The sequence below is a fragment of the Camelus bactrianus genome, chromosome 12 (genome assembly GCF_048773025.1).
Source record: "Camelus bactrianus isolate YW-2024 breed Bactrian camel chromosome 12, ASM4877302v1, whole genome shotgun sequence".
Taxonomy (NCBI): domain Eukaryota; kingdom Metazoa; phylum Chordata; class Mammalia; order Artiodactyla; family Camelidae; genus Camelus; species Camelus bactrianus.
Genome location: NC_133550.1, coordinates 25,801,739 through 25,815,194, shown reverse-complemented (window position 1 = coordinate 25,815,194; position 13,456 = coordinate 25,801,739). Strand labels below are relative to the sequence as shown.

Below are 13,456 nucleotides of genomic sequence, written 5' to 3'. Positions count from 1 at the left end.
GCCATTTTCGGATCAACGTCTCCAACAGAAGGTACTAGCAATTAAATTCTGTGATAACGTCAACGCTCTAGGGCCTTCCACTAATTCGCCACTCGGGGGCAAAAAAATCCACCTAGTGAGCATCTTGAAACCAGACGTTCTGAGAAACAAATTTCACACGTTCTGCGTAGAAACTGAATTACTTTGCCTCACTAGTTAAACATTAACCAAGTAGTGTGGCCAAGGAAGGCGGATTGAAAAAAAAAAAAACTAAACTAAAAAAACAAACAAACCAAAAAACAGCTCCGGGAGTCACCTTTTTTCTCTAAGAGTCCTCTAGGTAACCTCACGTAGACATCTCAGAAACTCCAAACCCGTCCTAACAGCTGTTCTGGTGAAATTAGAATCTCGACTGCCTCTCCTCTTGGGCCTCCACAAACACAAGGAGGATGGGGGACGGGCATACTACCATTCCAACAACTGAAGCTTCACTCAACTCGAGACGGGATGGGGGGACAATAAGAACTAGGTCTAGTCGTGAATTCATGACCCTGTGGGCACCCGCGACAGATCAAAGGAGACGCTCGGAACTTACTATCTGGGCGCTTGGCGTATCAGCACAGGTGCGCACAGGTGAGCGCGGGAGCGCGCGCAGACCCGGCAGGCGCGCGGCTCTGGGGAGCTCCCGGGACCCCCCTCCCCGGGCCCTCACCTTTCTGCCGCAGGTACTGCATCTGGTGCCGCTGGCTCGGCCGCTTCTGCAGCTCCTGCAGCTCCTGCAGCACGCGGGAGTCGCCGGCGCCGCGGCGGCCGCCCAGGAACACGTCGGAGCCGGAGGCCTCTGCGGAGCTGTCGAAGCTGTCGCAACGCCGCTCGCGGCCCCCAGGCCCGCGGCCCCCGCCGACCGCCTCCTCCTCCTCGGTGCAGCTGTACAGTTCGGTGAGCAGCCCGCTCACCAGGGACGCCGTGCGGCTACCCGGCGGCTCGCCCGGCTCCGGCTCCTCCTCGCCCTCCCAGGGGTCCCAGGAGCCGGGTGCTCGCTCCCCGGGGGACGCCCCCTGCAGGCATGGAACCCGGGGCGCTCCGGGCCCCGCGTCGTCGGGCTTTGCCTCGGGCTGCTCCTTGCCTGCCTCTGGGTCGCTTGCGGGCAGGACCTCCATGGCCCCCGGCGCGCAGCGGCCCCGCTCCCGCCGCTCCTCCCGCCACGCCGCGCGAGCCAGTTCCGGGAGGAGGCGCGGCCTCAGCCCCGCAGGGGGTGCGCTGGGCCGGGCGCAGCGCCCGCGGGCTCCGGATACCCTAGTTGCCGGACCTCCCCCAGGACGGCCCAGCGCCGCTGCCCTTCGACCCCGGGCGGGGAGGAGAGCCAGCAGCCACGCTGCGGGACACCTGGGTACACCTGCAACAGGTGAGGCCCGCCAGCGCCCGGGAGCGCTCTCTGAAGAGCGTCAAGGAGCAGGATGTAGCCAGAACGTATCAGGATAAAGCCTCTAGCCCCGGGGAGCGGGGGGTGGGGAAGGGCGCTCTGGCCGATGTCACCTTCACTTTTAAGCACGTGATTAACTCAAAAAGAGGGCAACTCTTGCATCTTATTCAGCCACCAGCTGGAAATAATGCCCGGGAGAATTCTAAACGCCGATCAACTGGCAGAGGCAGGGCGCTCCCCTTTCACATACTCCGGGCACAATGCCCAGCCCTTCTTGTCTTCCCACCTGATTTGGGCGCCTTTAAAGGAGTTCTTAGTTTAGTTTCTGACAATCACCTTTCTAAAGACCTGGCATGTACTTGAGGTTTAGTAACGCTGTGAACTTTTTTTTCGGTCAAAGATTAAGTACTGGATTAAGATCAATTAATTCCCTAGCCCAAGACCTAACAGAGAATGAGGATTTAACAAATGTCATGAAAAGGGAAACTGATAAACTGATGCAGCTGATTCTATCAGTAAAACTCAAATTTTACATGATAATCTAAGAGATGTATCTTTACCCTAGACCTCAATGGAAGAACAGGGTGCCTCTTCACTGTAGATAGTTTCGTGAATTTAGTAAGAATTGTCAACGTTTTTGAGTGCTTTTTGTGTGCCAGGGACTGTTCTTAGTTCTTTGCACTAATTATCCCATTTAATTCTCATTTTAACCCTATAAAGCAGGTAAGCACTATTTTTTAAATTTAGGTATAATTGACGTATTAGTTTCAGCAGTACAACATAACGACCCGATATTTGTATATGTTGCAAAATGATCACCATCATAATCTAGCTCACATATGTCACCACATAGTTACAAAGGTAAGTACTGTTTTTTCCCTCACTTTTCAGATGAAGGAACTGAGGCACAGAGAGGCTAAATAACTGCCCATTCACAAAGAATAAAGTGAACTTAAAGCTTAAGTGTCTGGCTTTCATTATGGTTGAATATATATTTCATTGTGGATGAGTGTGTATTTATCTATCTCCTAACGCTTTTAAATACTTGCCGTATTTTTAAAAGGACCAACAACACACCTAGTGAACAATGGTGGTGCTTTATGTTTGTTCAGCATACTTCTTACTTTTCAAGGCACTTTTGTTATAGAGCCTGAAGAAACCTGGCCTCACCACAATACATGTAAACACAGAGTGGGTGCAACAGGACCCTTTCTGAAATTGGAGTTAGTATAAGGAAAGCAGAAGTTTTATAACTCTTCCCTTAGATATCCAAAATGTTAAATTATACTAGAAATAGCATTTTATGGTTTTATAACTGTATGAACTACTACTGTTTCCATTTAACTTTAAAATGTATGCAATAGAATGAATGGAATTATGTGTTATTTTGTTTTTTCTTTTTTCAAGGATTTTTTTTCTATTATCTCTGGCATTCGATAGAGACCTGAAATCCTTCCTTCAGATGCCAAACTTTGCAACAAGCAGGACTTAAATAAAAGGAAACACTGAAATTAGATCTCTTTTCTTAGTTGACTTCCCAGTCCTTTCTATCTCCACCTGATAAGAGATGTGATAACTACTGGTCCTCAGCACAATTCACATCCGGGGTATTTCTATCAGGACCTATGGATAAAGACGCTCAAAGTGAACTGAAGGGGATGGTGAAAGAGGCCAGGAAAAATGGCAGGTCACTGACATGTGAACATTTCTAAATTAATCAGAACTTCAAAATTATCTCCTGTACCCTCTCATTACCAAATCACCTGAGGAGTGAAAACTGGCAAAATAAAAACTAACCAGGAAAGCAGATTCAAGGTCCTTGCCCTGTTGACTGATCTTGGCCCAGATATCCACAGGACTCCTCTCACCAGGTCAGGTCTCTATTTAAATGTCATCTTCTGAGTGGATCCCCGCTAATGGCCCTATTTGAAACTGCAGCTCCCTACTCCACAGTATTTCTGTCTTCCCCTCCATGTTCTCTTTTTTTCCAGAACACTCACCACCTTCCAACATACTATACCATCTACTGATTTATTTTACTGTCTTCTGCTAGTAAAACATAATCTCCTGAAGGCAGGAATTTTTGTCTCCTTTGTTCGCTGGGATACGCCCACCACCTAGAACAGACCCTGACACATTATCAGTACTCCATAAATGTTTGTTGAATTAACTAACTGAATGAATAAAATGAAAACTAGAGAACAGATCGACCGATTGCTTACTTTCCTAAGAAATGAGAGTTCTATTAAACAGAATCCTAGAAGAGGTGTCGGCAAAGAGCAGCCCATTTCTGAACCCTAATTACTGCTGCCTGGTGACTGGAAGGTTCCCAGCAACTTCCTGAAGGTCTGAAGCCAACTAATTGGATATGAGAGAAAACCATTGACCTAACATAATAGGATTGCAAACTGATCATGACTAATTAATAGCTTAAATTTAATTTACTATGGTTACTTATGCTACTACTAATAATCACCATTTTAATTTGTTTGGACTTTTAGTTTTAATATTTAATTATATTAATTATTTCTATGTATTATAAGGTCCAATATTGCATTATATTTACAAGGAGCTAAGAAGCATCTACCTCTAAGTTGAGTACAATTTACTATAGTCGATAGAATGTGATTTATATAAACCTGTGCGCAAGATACATTTAAAGTTATTTCCAAACCTGGATCAGGGTCTTGCTAATAACCTTCTGACACCTGACATTTAAAACGACCTTAACAAGACTCTCAACATTTTTGATAATTTGGTAATTTTTTTCAGCATGTGCAAACACACACATAAAAACTAAATTGCTATGATGAACATTTCAATTATTCTTGGAATGGCTGATTTCTAAAATCTAGCAGTTAACCTTTTACTCTAATCCTTCAAGGATTACTTACACTCCAGTCACAAGAGAAACGCACAGGTCATTGCTGGATTTCAGCTTCTTCTCATGGAAGCTCACTTTTGTTCTTTAATTTTGCTGGTTGTAATTTATTTATATCCTTGGAATGGAATACAATCTCTATTTTTCAACTTAGTAACTATACTTGAAGAAGATTCTTGTATTTTTCAATCCAAAAAGTTGGCAACAGAGGTAAAAAAGGGATTTTCATACTTTAAGAAGCCATGAAGCCCTAGCCAGACCTTAGGAAATGCATAGCAGACAGTCAATAAATAAGAGCTGTTAATGTTGAATGATATTTAAGTAATAAAATTCGAGTGCTTAGAGGAACTTTGGAGATCTCATCTGACTACTTCTTAACGATTAATTATTACACTGTATTTCAAAGTGACAGACTATAACCTTTCCTTTGCAATAGTAAAAAGAAAAATTGTGATTACTCAGTGCACATCAGCTGGGAACTGAACTTCTGATCTCTCACCCGTATTCAAGCAATATTCTTTGAGAGTAAGTGAGGTGTCCATCATGTCACTACCTAGGTAACTACTGACAAAGGCTGACTAACGTCGACTGACTAAGCTGCTTTGTCTAATTCACTGTTTAGTTAGCGCCTCTTCCATGTGGATGCTTCCTGGTGGACATAAACACGTCATGCAAAGATCTTTACACTGTGCCTCTACCTAGACCTCCCCATCTCCAATCTCCCAGGCCTTTTCCTTCCAGGCTCGTGACCAGCCAGCAGAGGCCCTTCACCACTTACGGTGAGTCCGTATGTATTCTAGCCTCAGACCACTTCTCTTTCCACACAAACTGGATGGTCAGGTGCACCATCCGAAGCTCCCCATTAAGGTGGTTTTCTCTCACCACTGTGATTCAACACCAAGCCGGAGTGAGGCTCTAATGCAACCACCATCCATTTCCACTTTGCACCCATATACCAGGCTGTTCTATCCTTAAACCAAGCTAAATTTTCTCCTCCTCCTTCAGCTAGTCCTATAGTACCCCAGGTGAGAGCTGAGACAGGAGTACTGGGGTGACCATGATGAGCAATATAGGAGTCCAGACTATCTCTTCATGTACTTTTTGTGCTCTCTGCTCTTGCTCGTGCTTTGTTCTGGATGTACCATTTCATCTTATGTAGAACTACTGCTGATCCTGACCAACTTTATGACTTGGGGGTCCAAGAGGACCCAACTCATGATGGATAGTTCAAAAAGCATGGTCATTGGGTACCTCATGGTCAAGAGTCCCATCTCTATTAGGGCTCAGTACATTAGGAGCTGTTTTTTAAAAGATGTGTATTTTCTGCTATAGATAGCATGACACTGCTCCAAAACCTCAGAGCCTGCATTGTGATTTTCCTAGTGGGGCTTGCTGCACACTGCATCTTTTCCCACCATTGACATCTGGAATGTCATAGGGTCTGCCAGAGTGTAAGATCCAAGCAGAAGGGCTACCTGCATCAGAGGTTGGACCTGTCACCAGGACAGACTTCAAGATATGACCTCTGCAGTTGTACAGAGTCTCACTCTCAGAAGGTCCCCACACTTGGCTTAATGCTTTGTTGTCATCATCTTTAAATTATCAGCAATTTTACCTTTGAACTTGTATTTCATAAGTGAAGTCCAATGGGGCGATGGAAGGTGTGCTTGAGCAGTGGAAAAAAGCTAGGACATGGGGTACAGCGGGCAGCAGCCAGACACCAAGCAACTGTCACATGTGCATGCCTCCAGGCAGTCCCAGGAAGCTCAGGGCCCCAGGTGGGCAGGTAGAGACCAGAGCCCAGGTTGGTGGCAGCAACAGTAGAAAAGCAGCAGTGGTGGTGAGCAGCAGTAGGAAAGCGAGATTTTCTACTTAAAACCAGTGCTGGGACCTGCCGTGGGGTCTAACTTGCCCATCTGTTCCACGAATGCCATCTTTGCCATGTTTGCCCAACCTTTGAGATCTGGGACAGGAACTACCAGCTTTCCGGCAATACACTTTGTCAGTAAATTATTACAAAATAAAAGCACATGTATGGATATTGAAATAAAGCATATCAGAAAATTATTAGAATTCCTCAAAGAGTTGAGAGTCCCTGGTTTTGAAAACTTCTGCAATGTGGTAAATCAAATATCCACAAGCTTAGACAGAAATTAAATTTAAAGATCAATGAATTTCATAGGGTCTCTCTCCTATCCTCTGGAGCCCATGTGTCATATCAAAGATTCTGGCATTTTAGCTGCCTCTTGTTCATCCTGACTGATCAGCATGATGTCATCAGTGTAATAGATGGATTTGATGTTCTGCAGAATGCCCAGAAAGACTAGATCTGTTTAAACTTTATTATGACATAGAGTTATAAGTGTTTAAACACCTCGATGTGTTCATTTCTTCATCTCTGTCATTTATTACTTGTTTTTACTGACTGATTTTTCTCTTGGTTATGGGTCACATTCTCCTGTTTGGGGGCCTATGTAGTAAATTTTTCTATTGGATGCAGGATATGGTAAATTTCATCTTGTTAAGACTCTAGATTTTGTAGCCTTCCCTTAAAAACTGTGGGGCCTTGTTTTGGCAGACAAGTTAAGCTCTTTGCAGATCAGCTTGATATTCTGAGACTTGTATTTAAATATTATTATTGTAGGGGTATAGCACTTTTCGCTCATGATAGTTTAGCTTTACTACTAAGGTAAAGCCTTTCTGGCCTTTCTGGGTTCACTGCTGAAAGCTCCTTGTAGTCAAGAAAGATTTTCATGGGGGAGGGCAAATCTCAGTGGTAGAGTGTGTGCTTAGCATGAATGAGGTCCTGGGTTCAATCCCCACTACCTCCATTAAATAAATAAATAAATAAACCTAATTACCCCCCCCCCAGAAAAATTTTATAAAAAGAAATTTTTAAAAATTTTAAAGGGGTTGGGGGATACCTCAAGTGGTAGAGCACATGTTTAGGATGCACGAGGTTCTGGGTTCAATTCCCAGTACCTGTGTTAAAATAAGTAAGTGACACCAAATTACCTGCCCCACAAAAAAATAAAAATTAATTTTAAATTTTTTTAATTAAAAAAAAAGACTTTCCCTTCTGGCTGGTTGGATCTCAAACATTTCCCAACTTCTCTGAGAATTATTACATCTCCTTGGTTATTCACTGCCTTATGTTATGGTGCCTTCACTCTATGCTTGCACATCTTAGTGTTCAACAAAGTCTCAAAAGGCCATCTATGCAGATTTATGAAGCTCTTCACCTACATAGCTTCCTCCTCTTTGGAACTTTGCCCCACAAGTTCCAGTTGCCCTACAAGTTCCATCTACCTCAGCTTTCTGCAACTGTAACCTTTCTCCCTTCAACTTAACTTTATTCTACCTAATACCCTCTTTCTGGCTCCCTGGTTCGGAATGTGCCTCCAGGTAGAAAACGGGGGCAATTGTTTATTTCCCTTCACACATAGGTCACAATCTTGCACTGACTATTGTCCACTGTGTGAAAACATGTATTTTGTCCTGTTTTCTGCTTGTTACAGGAGGAAGGTTAGCCTGCCCCCGTTACTCCATCATGACCAGAGACTGGGCTTTTGAGGTTATTAAAAGTGAAGGAGATTCATACTTCAGAGGTCATGATGGAAAATGGTGTTGTACCCAGAATGGAAATTTCATGGGAATTTTTCAGTAGATGGATTTTATCCATTTTGGCTTAAGCTCTTAGAAAGAAATGACAAAGTAAAAAAATATGGCTTATTTTACCGAAATAATTAATGAAAAATTAATTGAAGTGATGAGAAAATTTTTTTTTAAATGTAAGTCAAATACATAACCAGACACCAAATAATAACATTATACATTCTACTCAGATGTGACTGAGATCAATCAGCTGTTCATTACTGTGCACAACTCTTCTAGCAGGAAACCCTATTAATGACTTTTAACTTTTTTAACCAACTGAAAACATTTTTCTGAGACTTCAAAGCGAAACAAGATTTGGGCTATTTCTACCTGCAGTTGAACAACATTTACCATCAGTCATATGTCAACACAGCTATTATGATGATTAGGACAAAGGGCTGCAGGCTCTTTAAAAAAACTGCAGACCGTGAGCCTTATTTTACAACTCATTGCCTTATTTTTGTTAGAAGAAAGGCTGCCCTCGAAGTACCTGAAGTTGTTAACTATGTCAATAATGTGCAACAGTTGGGTATGTTACTTTCCAGTTTAACGACTATGTGCCATATTTTAAACGTATTTGCCATCTTAGATTTTTTTCTTGTAGAGTCTAAGGATAATGAAAAGGTCTGCGCATTATAAAGATGATCAAGCCTTGCAACATAGGCCCTAGGAAAACGTTAGGACTCTAAAATACATTTGCAACAACTCAGAAGACAAACCAGAATACAAATGAGATGTAAAGACTTAACATTTAAACTGCAATTTAGAAAGACATTTTGGAATGTTTTAATGAAACTACTGATAAACTACAGACTCCTGATGGGGACATATATAGTAGGTACCTTCTTTTGTCATCTTTAGATTTATTGATTCAAAGCACTGAGATAAAACTGAGATTAAAAAATTAATGGATATGAAATCAAAGTGATAAAAGATGAGTGAGAATATCATGCGAAATTATCCTGACGTTGAAAAGTAAATAGTGACAAATGTTTTCCAGGTCAGAATAAAAACAGTAACTCATTAAGAAGAGATGAATTGTAAATGAAAGTAATAATAGGTTCTTGAATTGTTTGCTAATCAATTTGGAAAGAGAAGTGGATCATATAAATTCATTCAAAAATATTTAAATTTTTTTCTAATTTGACCTCAAACTGACATCACTGAAGATATAAACTCATAATACGTGATTACAATGAGTACACTGATGACTTTGAATTAGTGCCTTCAATTCAAAGAATACCTAAGATTAGTACCTGTGCAAGAAAATCTGAAAGCCCACATAGAAATACTTGGTAAGAGCTTTCTGAAATTTGACACACATACAAAAACCAAATGAACTATGAAGGTGAAAAAAAATTTTCTGAACTATCAACAGTAAAAAAAAATACTGATCAATGATGCTAGAGAAAAGACTAAATTATTTTTCTATTCCCTCTATAGAAGTACTACAAACCACCATCATGTGAGAAATCAATTAAAGAGGACATAGCCACAAAATTTGGGTGGAAAAAAGTCTGGAGAGTGCCTGACAGTTAATTAATAAAAACAGTATGTTGTTTTTATATTTTGCATTATTTGTAATATTTTTCAACTTTTACTAATTTCTAATATTGTGGTTTCTTTTCTCAGTCTAAATGAATATTCAGGGGGGAGGGTATAGCTCAGTGGTAGAGCACGTGCTTAGCATACATGACGTTCTGGGTTCAATCTCCAGGACTGCTATTAAAATAAATAAATAAATAAACAAACCTAATTACCTCCCCAAATATATATATGCCTAATTTTGTATTCATAATTATTATTCTTTTTATTAAGGAGCCACCCTCAAAAATTGTATATAAGCTGCAGGTCACACAAAATGTGGATCTGCCCTTGTTATCAACATCTCTCCATCTAATTGATCTACCTTTATCCATTCTCGTCCTCATCTAATCTGTACACCATGCCACAGGCAAAAGGATTCATGCAGGATTATATTTCTTCTCTACTCTTCCGGTGATTTCCCATCAGCCTTAGGATAAAGACCAAAATTCTTAACACAGGGTCTGGGCCCTGCCTACCTCTCCCCCTTTTCTTACCCAGCTCCAACCATGCTGGCTTCTTTTGTATATTTGAATGCACACCTTAGGACCTTTGCACATGCTGTTCTCTGTGCCTAAGAGACATTCTATTACTCAACTATTTCATTAACAAAGCATCTATTTAAACTTTAGACAGTCATTCAATGTTACTTCCTCAAGGGATCTTAGACTAGGTGAGTCCTCCACCCCCTTAAATGCTCATTGCACCCTTTACTTGTCCTTCATAGCATGTTTTCCTGTTTGTAATTATATACTTTGGGTGATTGTTAGATTGTATATTTCTCTGCTACTAGATTGCAAATTGCATGACAGAGGGACAGTGTCTCCCAGCACTAGCCTAACATCTGGAACATAGTTGGCACCTAATCATACAATCTCTGCCCTCAAATAGTTTACAATCCAGCTTTGAAACAAAAACGGTGATAAAATTTTATAATTTGGAGCATCAGTGAAGATGGAACAGATTCTTTTCTTGTGCAAAAAGTCTTACCGGAAGTCTTAAAATCTGAATACATAGGGGTTAGTTATTCTATCAGTGTGCAAAATTAGCCTAGCCTTAGGCTGTTAACACAGTACACTGGCCATCTGGGAAGTACTCTTGACCAGATTCCCAGCACAACTCTTATTTGCAGTGGAAATCTAATTCATTTTTAAAAGACTCTCTTCTCTTCTGTAGACTTACTTTTTTTAAAAAATGTAATAAAACAAAGGCAATGTTTCCTTTTGCGTAAGCATGATAGTTGTTCGTATGACATTCCAAAACACTTCTACAATTATTTTTACAATTATTTTGTCATAGTATAGTGCTCTCACAAGTTTTAAAAGACTTTGAGTTGGATGGATTAGAGAAAATACACCTTATTTGTCAGGAACCAGGAGGTACATACAGCCTGTTCTCAGTTGGGAGTAAGGCTGGTAGTCCACCTTGCCAGGGATATTTCTTTTTGCTATTGTTATAGTCATTAATTTGTTTTAGATTCCACCTACAAGTGATATCATACTGTATTTGTCTTTCTCTGTCAGACTTATTTCACTAACCATAATACCCTCCAATGCCAGAGATACTTCTGTTTTCATAGACTGGGGCAGACGGGCAGAGCAGAGCTGTTCTAGAGCTACCACAGAAACATTTGGAGCCCTAGTTTCATAGAATTTTTTCCCTAAAGATTACTTAATAATGTGGTTGGGTGACCATGTTGCAGGCGTCTTGTTTTTGTTCAATATGCACATTCTCCAACATCTTTCAAGAAGTCTTTCAAAAATTCACCAAGGAATATTAAATTTTCAAAAATCCACCAAGGAATATTAATTAGGCTGTCAGAATATCCCCAAATTGTTTGTTTGAAACCACGGGATCAACTGAGAAATAGCATAACCAGACTTAGAATTAAGAGAGCAGGCTTGGAATCCAGCTCCAAATTTAACAGCTGAGTTGCAGGGAAAATTTAAAACAATTAACTATATGGGCCTTCAGTAAGTGCTTGTTGACTCGGGGATTAAATACGGTAGAGCCCAGACGTAGCCCACCAGCCAATCTTACTACCTGATAGGCATGTTCCTCCTTTCTCTTAATTGTTTCCAGGTGGCTGATTCCCTCCTCCTTTCATCTCATCTTCCCTCCATTTTCATCCCTGCACAAAGAGCTCCGAAACGGGTCCTACCAGAACCCAGCCCAGGCAGGAGCCGGAAGCAAGCGCAGATCCCGCTCCCGGCCCACTTTTCGCCCGTCCCCACCCACTTCCCGGCTTCCCTCCCGGCTGCTCCCGCCTCCGCGGCCTTTCCGCCCGCAGCCCCGCCCCGCCGCTCCTCACGTGGCCGCACGGCGTGCTCCGCCCCCTGCCCCTGGCTCACGTGATCGCGCCCGGGGAGAAAACGCCTGACCCCAGCCGCCGACCTCCACTGTACTGCCGTTTCTGCCCGTGGCTAGTCGGCCTCTAGCCCTCCAGCCACCTGCGCGTCTCTCCAGTCCGCCCGGGGTGCCCCCGGAGCCCTGTCCGCCATGCGGCTCTTGCCTCCGGCCCCAGGTGGGCCCCGGCAGGGCAGCCCCCGCCACCTGCCCTCCTGCAGCCCAGCGCTGCTGCTGCTGCTGCTGCTGCTGGCCGGCTGCCTGGGGGTCTCGCGGGCGGCGGCGGGTTCTCGGAGGCCCAATGTGGTCCTGCTCCTCGCCGACGACCAGGACGAAGTGCTCGGCGGCATGGTAACTCTTCTTTCTATTTCTGCCCCGCCCCTCCACCTCCCCGGCTGAGTTCGTGGTTTCTTGGTCTTGTTCCCCATCCCGACTCCCTGAACTAGCTGCCTTGACCCTAGGTGGGTTTGCTTTTGCCTCTCCAAGCCCTTTACGCAGGCTTATGGAGCTGCAAGACTATTTCCTCTCTCTCCCGAGTCTCTTCTGAATCCACACACATGCACGCACCGCACAGACCTTCTAGTCTGGACCTTACTGCTGAGGAGTTTGCTTTCCTATCTCAAAACAAACATGTGGACGCCACTTAAGGATGGGGTGAACCAATGAGGAGCAGGTGCTGGCCAAGAGCATGCAAGCCTTGATTGTTTTTCTTTTCGAGTAAAGGACAAATCCAGCCCCCTCTGTGAGGGACCTAGGCCACCTCTGCATTTGTGCCTGTGGACCGTGTTTGTGCCTGCTATTTGTAAAAATAAGTGCTGAAGTGAACTAATCTGATGGGTAGGTTGTCGAAAATTCAGGGTATGCGTTCCCTCACAAGAATCAAGAAAATTCAATTAGCCTAACTGAACACCTGGCTGATGCATTCGATACTGTCGGTGTTCCATTTTATACCAATTAGGTGTTGTTTTTGAGAATTCATTCTTTCCCAGAGTGAATTTTGCTTCTGTGTCTTAGAGTTCTGGAATTTGTGACCTTTAAGAGCATCCACCCAAGCCCCTAGTCACGGAGGGCCAGAAAGTGGCTTGCCCCAGGAACCTAAGTGGTTGTGGCAGTGCAGACAAAATCCTGACTAGTGCTCTGATCCTGGGTATGGCCTTCCTCTTATCTTTTTAAAAACAAGTGCTTTATTTTCTTCCTTTCAGTTTTCTTTTTGCTTTCAGCTAAATGCTGCGACTGTGAAAACACTTCAGGCAAGAGGTTTCTAACTCTGCCTCTGTGGGAACACCTTAGTTCAGTGTCCTTCAAACTGCTAATGTCAATCCATAAGTGAGTTGTGAAGTGGGTTTAGTGAGTAGCTACAGCATTTTCATTTTCCTGTGGAATAGAGTAGAATAGAAAATGTCTGTGTGATAAACGTGGTAGAGGTAAGCTTATCCATATGTAGATATTTCTGGGTTGTGCATTAATACGTGTTTCTTACTCAGGGCTGTGTTAAGAGTGAGAGTCTTTTCTAGCTGATGTTATAAGATGCTTGCATTTTGACTCCACACTTTTTCCTGCCACATGTACCTCATTGCCTTTTAGTT

The 13,456-nt window shown here is 42.9% G+C and overlaps 2 protein-coding genes across 3 annotated transcripts in view; one reads left to right on the top strand and one right to left on the bottom strand.

Moving 5' to 3' along the window:
- TBC1D30 (TBC1 domain family member 30) overlaps nucleotides 1-5,733 on the bottom strand; it is a 73,543-nt gene extending 67,810 nt beyond the window's left edge. The window contains exon 1 of one of the 2 annotated variants that reach the window (XM_074375076.1): nucleotides 692-5,733. In XM_074375076.1, coding sequence (XP_074231177.1) covers nucleotides 692-1,139 — 448 coding nt within the window. In that variant the 5' untranslated portion in view covers nucleotides 1,140-5,733. The remainder of the gene's footprint in view (nucleotides 1-691) is intronic. The other variant, XM_074375075.1, reaches the window with a different exon arrangement.
- Nucleotides 5,734-11,853: 6,120 nt separating this feature from the next.
- Nucleotides 11,854-13,456, top strand: part of GNS (glucosamine (N-acetyl)-6-sulfatase) — a 43,604-nt gene continuing 42,001 nt past the window's right edge. The window contains exon 1 of the mRNA XM_010970512.3: nucleotides 11,854-12,221. Coding sequence (XP_010968814.2) covers nucleotides 12,024-12,221 — 198 coding nt within the window. The 5' untranslated portion in view covers nucleotides 11,854-12,023. The remainder of the gene's footprint in view (nucleotides 12,222-13,456) is intronic.